The 18644-nt window shown below is 46.8% G+C and overlaps 1 protein-coding gene across 1 annotated transcript; it reads left to right on the forward strand.

Annotated features, from left to right (window-relative positions):
- The first annotated feature begins 1788 nt into the window (after window positions 1-1788).
- ACTA2 (actin alpha 2, smooth muscle) lies at window positions 1789-17703 on the forward strand. Its single transcript, XM_030885905.2, has 9 exons — window positions 1789-1856; window positions 6377-6532; window positions 7625-7753; window positions 8912-9022; window positions 10900-10984; window positions 11372-11533; window positions 13012-13203; window positions 14764-14945; window positions 17415-17703. The coding sequence occupies exons 2-9, from the start codon at window positions 6404-6406 to the stop codon at window positions 17556-17558; spliced, it is 1134 nt and encodes a 377-aa protein (XP_030741765.1). The 5' UTR covers window positions 1789-1856; window positions 6377-6403; the 3' UTR covers window positions 17559-17703.
- The last annotated feature ends 941 nt before the right edge of the window (window positions 17704-18644 follow it).

Below are 18644 nucleotides of genomic sequence, written 5' to 3' on the forward strand. Positions count from 1 at the left end.
TGCACCAAGACATGGCTAGCTACTTGACAGCAGATGTCTTTTTAAACACACATATTCATCCAACGTTGCTTTCTCTCTCTGAAGAAACTTAGATGGAGCACGAAAATATAAATCAAGGTCCCAAACAATGAGGCCATTTAATCATGTGCTCAGAATTTTATTTTCGGTTACAAGTCTTCTCTGGTTAATGTCACAGATGGCAAAAACAATAAACTCTTGGAAGAAAGCTATCTGAATGTTTAAATATAAATTCTCCACAGTATAAATGAAAGTGAGCATTGTTAAATGGTTTTCATCGCAGGAATAAGGTGAAACAGAAACAGTCCATCTTTCTCGATTAGAGTTTGAGTAGGAGCAGTATCTCTTCTCTAGGTAGTCCTTGGTACTTTTATAAAATAAATGGTATTTTAAAAGCCAAAGGGGAGAGCTTCGTGTATTCATCTTTATTATCTTACATTGGTTTCATCTTCAATCATAGTAGACGACATTCACAACCCCTACAGTAGAAAATAAAGTAAAATAATTACATTGGATAATAAAGCCATTGAGCAACTTCCTGATGCCCAAGGCCATCTTGTACTGTATACTCTTGATATTTAAACAGTCAGACAGTTATGATTCCTGGCTGATAGAAACGATATATTTGACAAATTCCTGATGAATTATATTATGATTTGAGCTTTAGTTACTTAATTGTTCCCCCTGATAGTCACAGTTCAATTTCTCAATGGCAAATATGTGTATGTACGTAGACTACAAATCAGAGATGAGACGCAGTAACATAATTGAACAGCTGGCCCCACCTGTAAAATAGAGCCATTCATTCTGGGATTTTCTCACATCTCAACAGCCCAGAAATACATAGTATTTCCATTATGAATTTAGTTATAACCTTGGCTTGGAAGAGGGGAGTAGACACATGTAACACTATTGAACTTGTCCAGTGACCCTTAGGAGAGAGAGCTCAAGACTAGATTGTTGCTCACTCCCTGCATGTCTGAGAGAAGACTGGGCCACCTGTCTCTATCTGTCAAATGGATTAGTGGGGACAGAGTTGGGCTAAAGAGCTTGGTTTGGGCACCCCCTTTTCACTCTCTGTGGCAGTGTACCGGTGGACTCTTGGTTAAAGAATGTCCCCTAGTCACAATGCTAAATCGTTCAGTGACATCTCAGCAGACAAACCTAAGTTATCAAAGGCTTATGGTAATGCTGACTTCCAAGTTCCTCCCTGTGAACTATGGGCCATCATATTTTTACTTTAATTTCTATTTCCAAAACACCACTGTGAACTTAATTTAGAAACAAAGAGTGGCTACGCTAAAATCTAAAATTGCCCTTCCGTGTAATAGATTTACGGACCATCAAAGCTACTGTTTTCTTCATTACGGGTCACCTTTATAGGAGAGCTCACCAAGTCCCTGCTCCTCAGAGGCAGCCCCTTTCTGCCCTTGGCTCAGTGGGGAATGTCAGCCTGGCATCTTCTGAGGAATGTGCAAATCTTGTCAGCATCTGCCCCGTCTACACTCGCTCAGTCTCTCTGGGCATTTCAGCAGTTGTTTCTGAAGGCTTGGGGTGTTTATCTCCCACAGGCAGCTGCACTGCCTCCCATTGCATGAGCAGAGCAGTGGAATGCAGTGGAAGAGACCCAGGCCTCTGGCCACCCAGATGAGAGAGTTTTGTGCTGAGGTCCCTATATGGTTGTGTTAGACTGAAAGAAGGGCTCAAGGCTGTCTCTGTTCCTTGTTTGGGAAGCCAGTGGGAGGGGAACAAGCCAACGGGCTATATAATGCTTCTGCTTCCAGCTTCCCTGACCACCACCCAGAGCAGAGGGATCTGGCTGAGCGCTCACTGTCAGGGTAAGTGACAGCATCCCAGAAAGACAAGATTTATAAGCCCAGTGGCTCTTTAATTACCCGTGACAGATGTCATCAGCAGAGCTCAGGCATGCTGATGTATTTGTGTGAAGATTAGACTCCTAAGATGGTTTTAGTTGTGAGCTACAACTTGTTAACTATTAATCACAAGTTTAGTGTGCACACTGTGTTGGGGGAGGATGTGGAAATGGAGAGGGGATGAATTTCCTTTTCTCATGTCACCTGTACAATCCATGTATACCAAGCCAACAGCCAGGTGTGGCAGCTCATCAGTGCTACGCAACCTGCCTGCTTGCCACAGGGGATCCATTTATTTATATGCGGGTTCTGAGCACTCCGCGATTTGCCTGTGGATCCGGTTTGGTGTGGGTTTCTTTTCTCTGCACTGGGGTTTTGGAATCTGAAATGAATTTGGAACGTGAACAGAGGGCGTCTTGCCTCTTCTTTTATTTGGGCTGAATTTGTCTGGGCTCTCACTGGCCACGCCTGGTGTTGGAAGCGTGCATCTGTTGAGAGGGACTGCGAGCTTACACTTCAGCGTTCCACATCACTCACTGCACAGTACAGCCAGCCCCCAACTGCATCTGTCTCTGCAAAGGCAGAGGGGCATCTGACAGCTGTGCATGGCTCAGCCCCGGGAGGTCTCCTTTGCCTTTCAGGGTTCCCTCAGCCCAGTGATGCAGGCAGGGCTGCAGGCTGAATGGGGCTCCACATCAGGGCTTGGCTGCTTCTGTCAGGGCCGGAGCTTTCAGGCTGAGATTTCCTTCCACGTTGTGATTCATGACTAAATATGGTTAGCGTTTCAAGAGGAGCGAGCTGGGAATTCTAAGGCTCTTTCCCTCCTCCTCTTCCCACTGACTACTCATTTTGGCACAAGATGCGCTCCAGTCAGTTGGAGCAAACCCTCTGACCCGGTGCAGTTCCCCAGGCAGCCCGTCAGGCGAGTTTTACCTAATTAGGAAATGTTCGCCTCCCAAGGCAGCTCGCTGCTCCTTCAGGTCAGATAAGTGAAGCCAGGCACCCAGGCAGCCCCTTTCCAGGGACCCAAGGACTTCTCGGAGGCCAGCGCTTGCTAGAGGGATTATACGCTCGCTTCTTCCTGGACATTTTTTTTTTGCATTGACAATTTTTCTTTTTCATAGGCTTTTGGTTTGAGGAACCGTTTTAGATCATTACAGAAAAGGGATTTTTCCACATATCCTTCACTCCGTTTCCTCCATTTTATCATTTCACATAATCGTGTACTTGGATATGTGTGCCGCCATGTGTCCGTCCGTTTGTCACACTGTTCCTTGTTTGGGAAGCCAGTGGGAGAGGAACAGGCCTAGGGGCTTTAAACTTGTTCTTTTTCTCCCCCCCCCCCCAACCGTTTTATTGGCAAGTAATTTATATATCATGTAATTCAATAGTTCAATCCTTCAATCATAGCATGGAGGATTGTACAATTATCCCCACCTCCATTTTAGGGCGTCCTCCCCACCCCCATAGTTAAATCGCCTTTAAGATGATGTATTCAATCACAATCTTTTCCAGGGCTCCCTCCCTCCTGCTGGCTTCAGCAGTTACTCCGGAAATCCCCTTTCTCTACCCATCGCCCCGCCCCCCACCCCCAAGTCCCTATATCCCTTTGCATCCGTTAGCATCGTTCCTCCTGTGCTTTACTCAAACAAAACGACATGGACCGAGTTTGGAGATTTCCTGACACATCTGTTAATGGGAAGGGAACACTGCAGTCAACTCAAATCTTCTCCCCAAACCCTTCATGACCAACACATGGGGATAGCCTCGCCTTCACAGTGACCATACCTGCCCATCTTCAGAGACCCAGCCCTGGTGGTGTAGTGGTTGCATGTGGGGCTGCAATCCCAATTGCAGTTGGAAACCATCAGCCCTTCCAGGGGAGAGACAGGGCTTTCTACTGCCCTCAACAGCTGCAGACTTGGAAACCCACCAGGGGGCTCTATGAGTCCACATTGAGTTGATGGCAGTGAGTTTTGGGTATTTTCGTCTAATTCTAAAGATTTTTATTCTGTTTTCAGCTTCTTTCCACCACCCTCCCCTGGCCCCCCCCCCCACCTTGCCCCTCTTTTCTAAGGTTTAGAAAGTACACTCCAAACAATCACAGCCTCTGATCAACCCTTGGTGTCCTATTGTTCCTTGTGGCTTATCTCCCTCAGTTCTCACCTTCCTTCCAGCATCTTTCCTCCTACTCTACCTGGAGGGAAGGCAAATTGCCAGGCTTCTAAACACCATTCAGTGCCTTGGGAGGGGAGGGTGGGAAAAGGGTGGTCCAATCCTTTTAAAGTCCTGCCTCCCTCCCATTCTTGCCCAAGTCAAAGATGACCATTTTGATGCCTGAGACAGTGTGGAAAGGAAACAAAAACTAGAAAAAGATTTAAGTATGGGCACTGAAGGTAATTGTGTAATGAAATGAACATTTGCTGCTTCTCATAATTCGCAAGTACAATGAACTCTTTTTAATCCCTAGATGTGTTATAAATGTTACTCTTCTTTTCTAGATAAGGAAGCTATTTGGAGATGAGATACGGCTTTCTAAGCTAGGTACCTAAATGGGTGGAGTCTGGATTCAAATTCATGCCATCTGACTTTGAGGCCAAACTCATAATTGTCAGACGCTGTAATCTCCCTTTATATTATCTTGACCACTTTTGGAAAAATTTATGTCATTTTAACTCTTTGAGCTTCAGTGTCCTCGTCTGTCAATTGGAAATACTTTTCCACTGCCTGGATTTGTAAAGCATTGTCCACATCCAGGTGCATGTTCCTTGTGAAGCAGGGTTATGCATCGTGGGCACAGCTGATGCAGGTGCAGGCACTTGGAAAAGACCGCCTTGACGTCCAGGGAGTGATCCAGTAGTTAACTGTAATCGCTTGTTTTCTTGTCTCACCTGTCAGAAGTTTCTCTAAAAGAGATGCCTGTTACACTGCAGTCTAGATGTGCAATGAATTCACCAATTGAAAAAAAAAAAAAAAAGGACTCTTCCTTCACTGGACATCCTAACCAAGGTCTCAATGCCAGGCAGATGACCCTGTGTTTCTCTCTCTTCATGGCTATTTCCCCTAGAAAAATGGGGAAACCCAGGCTGGGAGGCAGCAGGCCTCTTGTAGTCGACATCCAACACCCTGCACGACCCTGGGCAAGCCACTCTCCCTGGGCTTGCTCACTCATACAAATGAGAGCACTGGAGAACACTGGGCTCTTCGCTTTCCCAGATCAACACTTCCATCCCTCGTGCCTCTCAAATCTTGCTAAAGCATACAACTTTGAGAGAGCCTATTTTGTTACCCCGGGCTACATGCTCCATCGAGAAATATTAGGAAACCCCAAGAAGAAAATTGAAAATACCTCAAACAGCCATGACTCTAAGAAAACCCAGAAAGCATTTTACCAAATAGGATTCCTCTTTAGTGATTGATATATTATTTAGTAGGATCATAAAATGTATAGTTTCCCCAACCTATTTTGCTTTACCAAAGAAAAGATTTCAGCTTATTTCCGCCTGTCCTTTTGAATTTCAGCGCCAACTTCAAGGACAGGGTATGTAATTCACAGGCCTTACCCTCCCTGTTGGCCCGGTAGGTTGCTTCCACTGGGACTTTTAGGATGACAGAGTGCACTTTCGGAAAGTCTTACGTGATCTCATGTTTTTGTTGTTTGTTGTTGTTTTTCCTTGAGCATTAAATAGAACTTCCCTCGAACCAGGAGGTATTTTTCTTTTAAATATTTTACATGAAGCATTTGAACATTGTCATATGTGCCCCATCTCTCAACACTTAACTTTGGAGAGGAACAATTTAGAGTTACAATCTATTGAGATAAAATGTAAGTTTGAGCCAATCAAGATGCTTCTAGATACTTCTTTAACAAATGGCAATTGATTGGTCCTGTGAAAATCTGGGACTCCCATTGGTGTTCTGAAGTGTCTGTATTTGTTCGCTCCCTCCCTCCATCTTTAAAGGACTTATCGAGTCTGTCAGATGTGCCAGCTACCGTGCTAAGGGCCTGTCCAGTGAACATGGAAGTCAGAGCCTCCGCTTATAAGAATCTTACCATCTAATTAAAACTGTTGTTGGAAACAACCACGTTGCTGGCCCCTGACTCCTGGCAACCCCATGTGCCTGGTCCTGTACCATAGAAATGATCAGTTGAGGATTGGACCTTGATGACCAAGGTTTTCACTGGCTGGCTTTCACAGGTAGATTGCCAGGCCTTTCTTCCTACTCTATCTCAGTGTGGAAGTTTCCCTCAAACCATCATCATAGCCGTCTGCCGACAGTGACAGCAGGGTGGAAGGTAAACACAGCAACATTGTCCAGGAAGGGAAACTTCCAGCCTGGGAGATGAAATTGAAATGCCTTGAGGTAAACGTCATGTTGTTAGGAGGATCAGCAGAGGAGGCTGCCCACCCAGCAGGTGGAAGTGGTCAGTTGCGGCTCATACCACAACTGCAGGATGACAGCTGTCCTCCTGTCCCCTGTAGGATCGCGTGAAGTCGCTCCAGCCGAAGATGTGTGAAGAAGAAGACAGCACCGCCCTGGTGTGCGACAATGGCTCTGGACTCTGCAAGGCCGGCTTCGCTGGCGACGACGCTCCCAGGGCTGTTTTTCCATCCATCGTGGGTCGCCCCAGACATCAGGTGAGCAAAATTCTGATGTAATGGAGAGAACAGAGCTACAGATCGGGTCCCTCCGTGGCCCTGAGTACCCGCAGACTACCATTCACTCGGCCCAGGGGTCATGTGGCCTGGTTTAAAGCACACTTTGAAGATCTAATGACCAGGATGGGTGCCAGTTTCCTTTATAATGGAGACTGCTTGTCTGACAAGTTTCTACATAGAGTCTAAGCCCCATTTTATAGGTCTTATTTTATTTCGTATCATCTTCTTCGTCACCAACATCATCATGAATCCCGATGAGTGACTCTTGGGAAAAAAACTAAAATAAAAATCTGGAATCCCATTACTTTTATAGAACTTAGAGCTGGATCAGATTATGTTGTCACCAGATATATTTTCCTAATGTTACCTGTCTAAAAATATATCTGGAAAGACCCCCGGTAACTTTACATGTTATGGATAAGTAAAGTGTCTGAGAAAATCTGGGCAGCTTCATCTCCGAAATTCCTGGCCGCCTTCGGAATGTAATCTGCACAGTGAACTGATCTGACGGATGATTAATCCGACCACAGTCAAGCATCAAGTGGTCATTTGTAGACTTCTGCTTCTAATGGTTAGAATATAATATTTTATATAATCTGGGCTAGGTGATGCCTAAATAGCACAGTTTTAAAGAATTATAAGAGGCAACTAACTAAAAGGTGTTGCCTCTTCTAATTCTATACCTAACTAACTAACACGCAACGTTTTAGATTCATTCAAAACAAATCATTTTTGAGCGTCAATGATATGCCAGGGCATTTGCTATCAGGATGGCTAGATGACATTCTCTTTGCACAAACAGAGTTCATCAAGGAGCATAGATGATAGAGAGGAAAGCGGAGAGTGGCCTTACCCACACGGTCCCCTGTGATTGGGGGACAGATTCCATTCTCTATTCAAGCAACAAAGGGATTTTGCCTAAGAGAAATGTGATAATAAGACGCCTCATCGTACTGTTGCAGCTACCAAAAACATGGCAGTCTAACTTAGTACTTTAACCTTTCAGAATTGATAGTAATTAAGCCACCATTTGGGGGAGAAGCTGATCTGTACTCTGTTGCACCCTTTTAGGGGGTGATGGTGGGAATGGGTCAAAAAGACAGCTACGTGGGTGATGAAGCACAGAGCAAAAGAGGAATCCTGACCCTGAAGTACCCAATAGAACACGGCATCATCACCAACTGGGACGACATGGAAAAGGTACTGGGGTCGGGGTGGAGAGTCACTGCAAGTTCAATGTCCTGGCCACAGCTCCAGGGACCCCTCCTGCAGAACTTCATGTAACCGCCGGGGAAAATAAATGTCTCATGTGACTCAATTAGACTTTTACTAGAGAATGTTTATTTTGAATTATTTCAACTAACTTGTGGAGGGAAAGTCAGAAATGTTTTCTACTGAAATAAAACACCATGCTTCACAGAACAAGATTAATCAGAGCAACATATTTCTGCAGATTCAAATTATCATAGTTCTTTGCCAGCGGTGGGAATTAATGGTCCATTGCTCCTGTCAACTGGATGATCCTCATAGGACAAGCTCTGTGTGCCCGACAACCCGGAGAATTATTCTCCTTTCTCTTCAGAGGCTGAATGGCTGCCTCTCTCAGTACAATCTTGTTAAAAGACATGGGGAGGATGGAAATAATTTTATCATCCATGTCTGAAAGTTTTTCATGAACTCTGAAAAAAATTTTTAAAAAAATTTTTTGGGTTCCCACTATAGAAAAGAGAATTGCGGCATTGTGATTTGAATGCATTCCTTAATGTTCCTCAAGGGTATGAGAGCCCAGTCGCAGCTGACAAAATTTAAAAGCTATGCTTTTAAAAAGAGTCTCTTCTGTGTGAAGTGAAATCTTCACTCCCCAATAACCAGTTACGGCCAGTTGGGTGCTGACTGGTGGCACCGCAGGTGGGTGACGGCAGAGCTGCGCTCCCAGGGTTTTCAGTGGGCTGGGGCTTGCTCAGCCTCTTATTGGATGTGATTCTGAGAACGTAACTTACACTCTCTGGGCTGCAGCCTCTGCATCTGTCAAAATGGAGATAGAATGAGTACTGGTAACGTTTCCATAAGGTCTGCTTTCATGTAGTTCATTCTAGGCCCCTTTCTAGGGTGGTGTAGTAGCTATGCATTGGGCTGTGATCCTCATGGTCAGCAGTTCGAAGCCCCCAGCAGCTCCTCAGGAGAAAGATTGGGCATTCTATCCCCATAAACAGTTACAGTCTCAGGCAGGCAATCTGAGTCAGCACTGACTGGATGGCAGTGAGTCTTATTTTCATGTGGAGTCCCTTTACAGGGGCTAGGGTGACCCCCAGGACACCATATCACCATGTTTCTCCTCTGTCTCCCACCCACTGCTAGATTTGGCACCACTCTTTCTACAATGAGCTTCGTGTTGCCCCTGAAGAGCATCCAACCCTGCTGACGGAGGCACCTCTGAACCCCAAGGCCAATCGGGAGAAAATGACCCAGGTAAAATACACACCCCAGAACCCAGTGGTGGAATGATGGTAGACAGGGCTACTTGGGCATTTGAGAAAAGTCATTTTCTGAAGTGTAATACAAAAAGGTCCACATTAGCCATCTACCAAGAGACTGACCCCTCTCCAGGGACTCGGGAAACATAAACAGTGGGAGGAACATAGATCACTTGGAAAGACCACTTAATTTCTCAGTCTCGGTTTTCTGGTCTATAGATTGAGGATAATAATATTGACATTATTGCTCATGGATATCAAGGGACACTGAGCAAAATAAAATGATAACTGCGTGTCATGGTGTCTGATATGCAAACATTCGGAGAATAATCATAACTGTTGTCATTATTGTGACTTGCATAAGGCTCAAAACCCTTCCTTCAGGAGGTCACCGAGTTCCCCAGGCAGAAATGGTTTCTAGTTTGTATGAACTATTTAATAGTAATGCCTTTTAATAATACCATCTTTTCATCAATCCTGGGTATGGTCAAGCACCGGGCTAAGCATTCTAACTTCTCCATGTCTAATTCCTAATAGTAGCTCTGTAAGGTAAGGATTATTCTGATTCTGATTATGTACACCCATCGCTTGGTATGGGAGGGGCATTGGTTCCAGGCCCTCACAGGTACTAAAATCTGAGGATGCTTAAGTTTCCTGGATAAAATTGGGTAGTTTTTGCAAATAAACTATGCACTTCCTCCCTTATACTTCAAATTGCTTTTAGATTACTCGTATTACTTAATGTAAGCCAGTGCTATGTAAATAGCACCTTTTCTCTGTCTTAGTCTTTGAGAGATTGCTTTGACCACATAGTTGCTACCCGCCCCACATCCCAATATTTTCCATACAAAATTAGTTGAATCCATGGACACAGAACCCACAGATATGGAGGGCCGACTGTAAATGAAGAAGTCAAGGTTCAGATATTTTGACTTTCCCAAGAGCTCACAGCAGGAAATGGCAGAGACTGGGTTTGACCCATGGTCTCTTGGCTTTGTAGAATAATAAATGCCTCCGCAGAGACCAATGGCCCAGCAGTTGTGCTCTCCCCAGTAACATCCATGGGCCTGGGATGCAGTTCCTGATGGGCACTAGGAATGGAGTGATGGCAGAACAGGGTTTGGGAACGGTGGCTTCCAGGAGACGCTGTCAGACATTCTCGGATGGTGAAAGTGGGGGTGGGATGTCTAGTGAGGCACAGCATCCCACAAGTGCCCTGGAGGACTCAGGCATGAAGCTTGCCCCTGGGCTGCAGGAGCTCCCCTTGACCTTCAGATGTGGTCCTTTATTACCGGCAGGGAGTTCTTGTCTCATAGGACCCTGACAAGGCAGTCAGAGTGGCCTCTGAGTCACATTGACTTAGAAACCATATTAAAAGTCCAACGTGACAGGCAGCCTCAGATCCATTGGAACTGGGGTGCAGTCCAACCATTCTAAGCTTCGTGTTCCAAAGGTCTCTTCCTTGAAAACCAAGAAGGTGTCGTTTCTTCTCCTCGGCGTTGGACAGTCTATCCAAGCAGAAAGAACCTCTGACATCCTGTAGGTCCAAACTGCTCTGGTCACAGCTAAGAGACCTAATGAAGCTCACCTGAGTCAAAAATTAACGAATTCTTCCAGGACACATTCAAGTCCAGGACAAGGCCAGCTCCAGAGCTAGGATCTCCTAACCCCTGGTGAGGTCCTCCCTTCTCCATTCCATCAGAGCGCCCCTGAGAGGGTCTCTCTGTTCAGACAATAGCTTCTCTTCCAGTGGCCAGGGCTACCCTGGCCCTCCTTGATGTTCAGAACCAGGCAGGCAGGGCTCTCTGCATGTTCTCTAGGCCATTCTTTATAAGATCAAATGCATCCCTGACTTAGCTCTTTGAATTGCAGATCATGTTTGAGACCTTCAACGTCCCAGCCATGTACGTAGCTATTCAGGCTGTGCTGTCTCTCTATGCCTCTGGACGCACAACTGGTAGGTTGCTGGGAAGAATTCGGAGCCTTGATTGAACGCACTATGAATTATGGAATTTGAGGGTTGTGGGTTTATTAAATGAAGGGTTTATTAAAATGACAGTGCTAATACTAGTCATTACAGATCTGTTTTTACTTTAAAATAAGTCTTTGACCATATCTTTCTGGCAGGATTTGCTCTGTTGGCTTCCCCTTTGCACATTCTGTTTGTTCATCTGTCCCAAGCTCTGCCCCACTTCTCCTAGCCCTCCCCGACAGAATCCCATTTTTCTTCCCTTTCCAATCTGAGGCTTAGCAATGTCCTCTCCCCCAAGGCTTCCTTCCACTAAACCACCAAATCAACAGACAGCTGCAGTGGTGATGTCTATAACGCCCAATTGTCCCGTAGGCATCGTGCTGGACTCTGGGGATGGCGTCACTCACAACGTGCCCATCTACGAGGGCTACGCTCTGCCTCACGCCATCATGCGTCTGGACCTGGCTGGCCGAGATCTCACTGACTACCTCATGAAGATCCTGACCGAGCGCGGCTATTCCTTTGTGACAACTGGTGAGCCCGTGGGAGAAGCAGGGCAGCGCGCTCTTCACAGCGGCTTACAGGACCACGGTCGCTGTTGAAGAGGAGGAGGAGAGCCTTTCGAATGGCAAGCCTGGGGCTAGTGCAACCCGGGGCAAAACTCAACCTTTCTTCTTAGGTGAAACTGCAAAATGATTTTCATATTCCCCCCAAGAAAACAGGTAGTTGTCTGGTATTATGACACAATCTCTATCTTCCTCAAAGAGATGAGAACAGAGACTGGAAAGCAGTAGCGTCTATTGGGTGACCCTGTAGCCTGGGGACATTTAGAGAGGGCCTCGGTTCCAACATGCTGCTCACTAGCTATGTGATCTCAAACAAGTTCCCTCCCCTGCCCCTCCCCATAAGCCACTCTCTTCATGTGTCTAACGGAGAATGATAGACTTCGACTGATATATTAAATAAGGTAATGCGTATAACATGCCTGGGACAAAGTGGGTATTGAATAATGGTCAATTACCAGCAATAGAGCCCCTGGTAGTGCTGTAGATTATGTGGTTCAAATCCAGTAGCCGCTCTGTGGGGGGAAGATGAGGCGGTTTGTCCCATAAAGATTTAGTCTTGCAAACCCTAAGGAGCAGCTCTACTCTGGCCTAGAGGGCGCCATGTGTTGGAATGGTCTTAAGGGCAGTGGGTTGTCGGGTCTTCAAGTGCTTGTGGCCCCAGCTGTCTGCCCTCCCCTTGTTGCCTAATGTTTACATTTCTGCATATGCCCAAGGTTTACTCTAGCCTCGAGGTTTGAACTCTGATGGTATTTATGTGCTTTAGGGTAGGGAACGGATTCGTTCATCCCTCCTCTCTTCCTCACAAAGAATCCCAAGACATTTCCAGAAGGTTCCCAGTGATCCAAATGTAGCAATAGCTTAGAACCTGGGAGTACAGGAGTCTGAAAGGCACCTGGTGCACATTCCTCCTAGATAGACCATTGGAACCTTCTGGCCTAGAATTGGTCCTGCAAAGTGACTGACAGACAAACTAAGGGACTGAGGTGTAACTTGTCTGTGCCAGACAGCACAATTCTCGGAGGCCCTTTTGAATACCACGGGGTCTCGGAGGAGCTGATTCATCAGATGCTTTCTTCATCAACTGAAAATCCAATAGAAAAAAAGTCATAGAGCAGTGATTCTGCAAAAGAGTTATTGTACAAAAGGGTTTCCCGCCGTATGCCTTTGTGCTGTTTCATTTTATTCCAGTTAACACATTTCCCAGACAATTGTTATTCAGTGCCTTCTATGTGTGTGGGAGGGGGGGGGGCAGTCAGCTAGGCACAGATGTGGTCCCCTAGCTGGGACAGCTGCATTACTGTCATGGGTTTGGGATTGCAGAGTATTGGACTTTCAGCACTTCTTTGATGGACTGTGTCTAGTTGGAGGGAATGAAATGGGGCTGGTGGATCTGTACCACCTGTAGAAGCCCCAGTGTCTGCTCTCACGTTTGCATCTTGTTGGCAGCTGAACGTGAGATTGTCCGGGACATCAAGGAGAAGCTATGCTATGTAGCTCTGGACTTCGAAAACGAGATGGCCACTGCAGCGTCCTCCTCTTCTCTGGAGAAGAGCTACGAGCTGCCCGATGGGCAGGTGATCACCATCGGGAACGAGCGCTTCCGCTGTCCAGAGACCCTGTTCCAGCCATCCTTCATTGGTAGGTGACCAGCAGCCCTCTCCTGGGAAGCCCTGGTCACCCCGTTCTTCTTGTCCAGCTCCCAGGTCTACTCTGTACCTGAAGACAGGGTCCACAGACCGAAAGCATTTCTAAACCAGAGCCAGGGAAAGAGTGTGACACTTCTTAAGGTGGTCAGGGTGGGAGTTTTCTTTGTGGGAAGATCGGATTGAGCTGAATTTTAGTCAAGTTAAAAGTGCTTGGGACACAGTGGAGCTGGTGGTACAGGTGAGGGTGGGAGACTTGCTAAGAGTTTGAGAATGGGGTGGGGTGGGAGGAACTGGAAGAACACCCAGTATGAGCCGGCGATGACATCAATCGCACTGATTTCAGGAGGCAGGGGTGCAGAGTCGTTTCCAGAAGGGGGGATCTGGAAAGAGTAAGACTGGATTTAAATCTTAGTTCTACCACTTTCGATTTTCCTGATCTTGGCCGAGTCTCGAGTCTATAAAACAAGGATGGCAATAAGGCCCATGTCATAGGATGGCGGTGAGACTTTCATGAGATGGTGCAAAACCCTGAGCTTACTGCGTAGCACACAACAAACACTCAATAACTATTAGATCTTGTCAGTGATTAGGAATGGCATCTGATACTAGTGGGGCCTCTGAGTTGTGCAGCTGGCAAGTGCTCAGCTACTACCTGAGAAGCTGGGGATTCAGACCCACCCAGAAGGCCCTCAGAAGAAAGGCCTGCCAACCTGCTTCTGAAACAATCAGCCATTGAAAACCCTCTGGAGTCAGTGCTACCCTTGGGACCCATGAAATCACCTTGAGTCAGAGCTGCCTCAAAGGCAGCTGGTTTAATTTTATTATTATCTATGATCATTACCCCTCACCCAGCAAATGGTAAAGGGCCACTAGAGTCTCTTTTTAAAAATCCCACACCAGATATTTTGTGTGTGTGCGGACAAACAAATATGATTAGGTTTGAAGAAAGATGAGACTGGCCAATAGGCTGGAACCCTTCTCTGAGGAGTCAGCACCACTGAGCTCTGGGTGGAGAGCAGGCAGCCACTCCAGAGCAGCTCGAGGAGCAGCGGTGAGAGCCTCGGCTCAGCGCAGGAGCTTCCGCGGGGCTGGGAAAGCCGTGATCATACCCGTAAGCTCACGACAAGTCAGTAGTAGCATGATTTGCATCTCTGTGGAGATGCTGGCCCGGGCCTTCCTCCTTAGGCAGGGCATGGAGCAAGGCAAAATGCTCTGGTCTCTAAGATGGGCCCTTTCTGGATGATAGTAACTTTCTGCCTTCAGCCCCAAAGATGCTGGGTGGCTCAGTGGTCACGTGCTCCGAGGGTAACGAAAAAGTCAGGATCAACACTTTGGTGATCTGTCCCCCAAAGATCATAGTCTAAGAACCCCTACGGGGCAGTTCTGCCCCGTCGAACAGGGTCGCTGTGAGTTGGAATCGACTTGATGGCACATAGCAACAGCAGCATCAGTTAGGGGTCAGGGTCAGGCATCCAGTTTTACTCTCTCTGGTCTTCTAAGGCTAGTCTGGGTTTATGCTCCACCCAAAGACCACGGCCTGCGTCTCTTCCAGGGATGGAGTCTGCTGGCATTCATGAGACCACCTACAATAGCATCATGAAGTGTGATATCGACATCCGGAAGGACCTCTATGCTAACAACGTCCTCTCGGGGGGCACTACCATGTACCCTGGCATCGCTGACCGGATGCAGAAGGAGATCACAGCCCTAGCGCCAAGCACCATGAAGATCAAGGTACGGTGCTGGTCCCATGGTGGGACCCCCAGCAGCGCTGGGCTTGTCATCAGACATGAAGAACATCTTGGTCTCACATGCTCATAGTCTGTAGGGCCCTTTACTCACTATGTAGTGCGTAAAACCCATGTGGGGTTTTTTGTTGTTTTTCAGGATAGAAGCCAGCTCATTTTATAAGAGATGTTGAATAATGTTGTACACACTTCGATCTCTCTGCACCTTTGTCCATAAGCAGGTACAATAAGGCTCACAGAACTGTAACACATACATTTGATGTTTTTTTTCCTCGGTATAAATACAAGGCATCTCACAGGTATAGGATTTTTAAGAGAGACCAGCCTGACATGATGGAAGCCATTTAGACCCTTAGATTTAGGAGATGACCCTCCTCTTCTATAACTAAATGTGACCACATATCAGTGGCCAGGAATTGGACTTTTATCCTTGTCTCTCTGTCTGGCACACCTTTTGAGGCAGATGCTCAAAACCACAGACTGACTCTGGATGGCCCAGCACTGCCCCTGTGCCACCGGGTCCCTGTCTCGTAGGTTTTGAGTCTCATCGAAAGGAATGCAGGTTAAATGTAACTCATTCTTTGGCTCTGTGACTCAGGTCAAAGGAAAAGATGCAATCGTAGGACATTCATATGCACAAGTGTTCATGCGCGTTCTCGGGCAGTCCCATCCCTGTCTTTTTGGAAAAGGAGTGACGCTAACATAATTCCAGGAGAGCGTGGTAGACTGAGATTCACTCTCTTCCCCTTTTAGGCTCTGTCCTAAAAGACTGTAGGGTGAGAGGTGTTTCCTGAATGATTTGTGTTTCTTCAATATTCCTATGATCTGTTCTGACCTCCTCTCATTCCCATACCAGAAGAACTGCCGTAAAACCAACCACGGAGGTCCTTGACAGCCCGGTGCATGGTTAGCGGTAGCAGTTCCTCATTCTCCAAATCTGGCTTCTTGACGAACAGTGAAGCAGACAGAATAGTTACAGACTCGTGACAGTAAGATGCTAACGTTAGACAAAACCCAAACTGGCTGAGGGGTCTACTGAAATTCTGTGTAATACCTTTGCAACTTTTCCGGAAGTCTGAAATTATTTTTCAAAAACCAACATGCTTACAAAAATTACCTAGGAAAGAACTAGGGTTAAGAATTGGATCTGGCACTTACCTGTAGAACCAGTGCCACCTGGGGAAGGTACTGAGCATTGTCTCGGTCTCCATTTCTTCATCTGTAGCATGGAGGGAACTTAAGACTTAGTCTCCTCGAGGTGATTGTTAGAGTTACAGGAAATAGAACACAAACACTAGTGCCCAGCACATACCAAGTGCTCAATAAATTCTTGTTCTCTTTATGAAAAATAAATGCTCTATCAGAGTTTGGGGCATAAGAGGAATTTTAAAAAGCTGTAACGGATTTCAGAATCAACTGGTTTCTTGACCCAAGATTCCAAGAATGCGGTGAAATCTAGGATTTCTCAACTCCTGTCATTTTTTGAGAAGTTGCAGGTGGATGAGGCCCCTCCACTGATTTCCAGCTACCATGCAGTCATGATGTTTCTATGGCCATGCCACTCAGTCATTTAGGGGCAGGCTGTGCTGTGGGTAGTGCCAGCCAGTATGCTTATCTGAGACCTTTCCAGGGACATGTTCATCCAAGAGTGGGCCCTGAACTCCTCAATGCCACCAACAGTGCAACTCAGATGAACGCATTTCCTTTGAAGGGGCTGGGGAGGCCCAGCACGTGGCAATCAGAGACATGGTCAGGCTGTTCAAGCGGAGGCACTGCAGATGTTAGAGCCGGTTTTCCATTTGTCCAGTAACAGAGAGCAGGCAGAAGAGGTGTTTCAGATGCTTTGAAGGGATATGCTCACTGAAGAATCTGTCAATCCAAAGACTATTCACACTCCTTTGGCCTGTAACCAGGAGGCCCGGTTGTGCAATGATTATGTGCTCAAGTGCTAACTAAACATGGGGCTGTTTGAAGTCGCATGTTGCTCCCAGGGAGAAAGCTGTGCAGTAATGTTTGCAGCCCTGGAAAGTGTATCGGGCAGCTCTCGTTTGTCTTTGAGAGTCTCTATGTGTCAGAAGGAGCACAAGGGCATGGTTTGGTTGCGGTCTGGGGCATCTAACAGCCAAGACTAAGAGCCCTGGTAGCATAGTAGGTTGGTTACAGGTTGGGCTGCTACCTTAGAGGTCAGCAGTTCAAAACCTCCCCGGGAGAAAGATGAGATTTTTTTTTTACCGGAGTAAAGAGCTGTAGTCTCAGAAACCCAAAGGGGGCAGTTCTGCCCTGTCCTCTGGGGTCGCTTTGAGTCAGCCTAGATAGCAGTGAGAGAGAAGAGCTAAGCGTGTCTCTGTGGCACATGGGACGACAGCCAAGCCCACGAAAGGGACCACAGTCCAAACACTGCCCAGCGCCTCGACCTAGTTCACTACCTCACCTGTCTTTCTCATCTGACCAACAGATCATTGCGCCTCCCGAGCGCAAGTACTCCGTCTGGATTGGTGGCTCCATCCTGGCCTCTCTGTCCACCTTCCAGCAGATGTGGATCAGCAAACAGGAGTATGACGAAGCCGGGCCCTCCATTGTCCACCGCAAATGTTTCTAGAACTCCTCTGCTTTCCGTGTCTGCCTCCAGCACGTGACTGTGAAGGCTTTGTGGAAGACTGCCTTAGTTCCTTTCCAAATCATTCCGAGCTGAAGCCCTGACTGGTTACCTATGTGTTTTTTAAATAAAACTGAAATGTGCTCTAGGTAATGTGTGACTGGTTTTGGCATCTGATTGACAGCCCCCTGACTATTCTTTGCGCTCATATACGTCGCTATGAGTCAGAATCTACTCTAGGTTATAAAACAACAAACAAAAACACTATCATGTTCAGCCTTTATTCCTCTTGGTTACATTGCCCTACCAGGCCACCTACATCCTCCTTGCCATTGATTTTAGATCACTTATTCCCTTGGCCCTGGGTTTGTTAACACCCACTCTCCCCCCCACCCCTCTCCCATGTCCCCCTGGAACTGTCAGACCCATTTTTTTTCTCCTCCGGATTGTTTATCCCACCTATCTAGATAGACATGCAGAAACAATAATAAGCACAAAAACAAGACAGAGTGAAACAAAGCAACAAAAGAATACAAAACACAAAAAAAATAGAAAAGCCTATAAATAGTTCAAGGTCTGTTTAGGTGTTTCCAGTCAAGTCTGATTGGGGTGCCACGCCCTGGCCCCACAGTCTACTTTTGGTATTCTCCGGGGACTTAATTGCTGTGTTCCCCTTGCTGTTCTGTTGCATGCCCTGTGTTTCACCCCAGTATGGTGGCGTCATATCAGGCACAATTCCTACACAGTGTCTACAGTGTTGTCCCCCGTAGCGTAATGGGTCAGTCAGTGAGGGACATCATATCTCATGGTGGGGCTGGCCCTATGGTCCTCTCTGCATTGGCTGCTCTGAGCAGGAATATCATCCTCGGGCTTGGTGAGCCAGGATGTGCTCCACTCTCTCTTCTTCCCCCTTCCTTTGTTCCTGTGTGCTCTGATCAGACATGTCCCTCTCCCTGAGCTGTAGCTTCAGTGCTGTCCTGTGAAGTCAATTCTTCTGGAGGAAGAGGGGGTTGTCCACGTAGTTAGGATTGGGGCTGGCCCCTTAGACCTCTCTGTTGGTTCCCTGCTTCATGCCAAACATGATAGTGG

The sequence above is a fragment of the Echinops telfairi genome, unplaced genomic scaffold, assembly GCF_000313985.2.
Source record: "Echinops telfairi isolate 266 unplaced genomic scaffold, ASM31398v2 ScPeMD7_70;HRSCAF=299, whole genome shotgun sequence".
NCBI classification, from domain to species: Eukaryota; Metazoa; Chordata; class Mammalia; order Afrosoricida; family Tenrecidae; genus Echinops; species Echinops telfairi.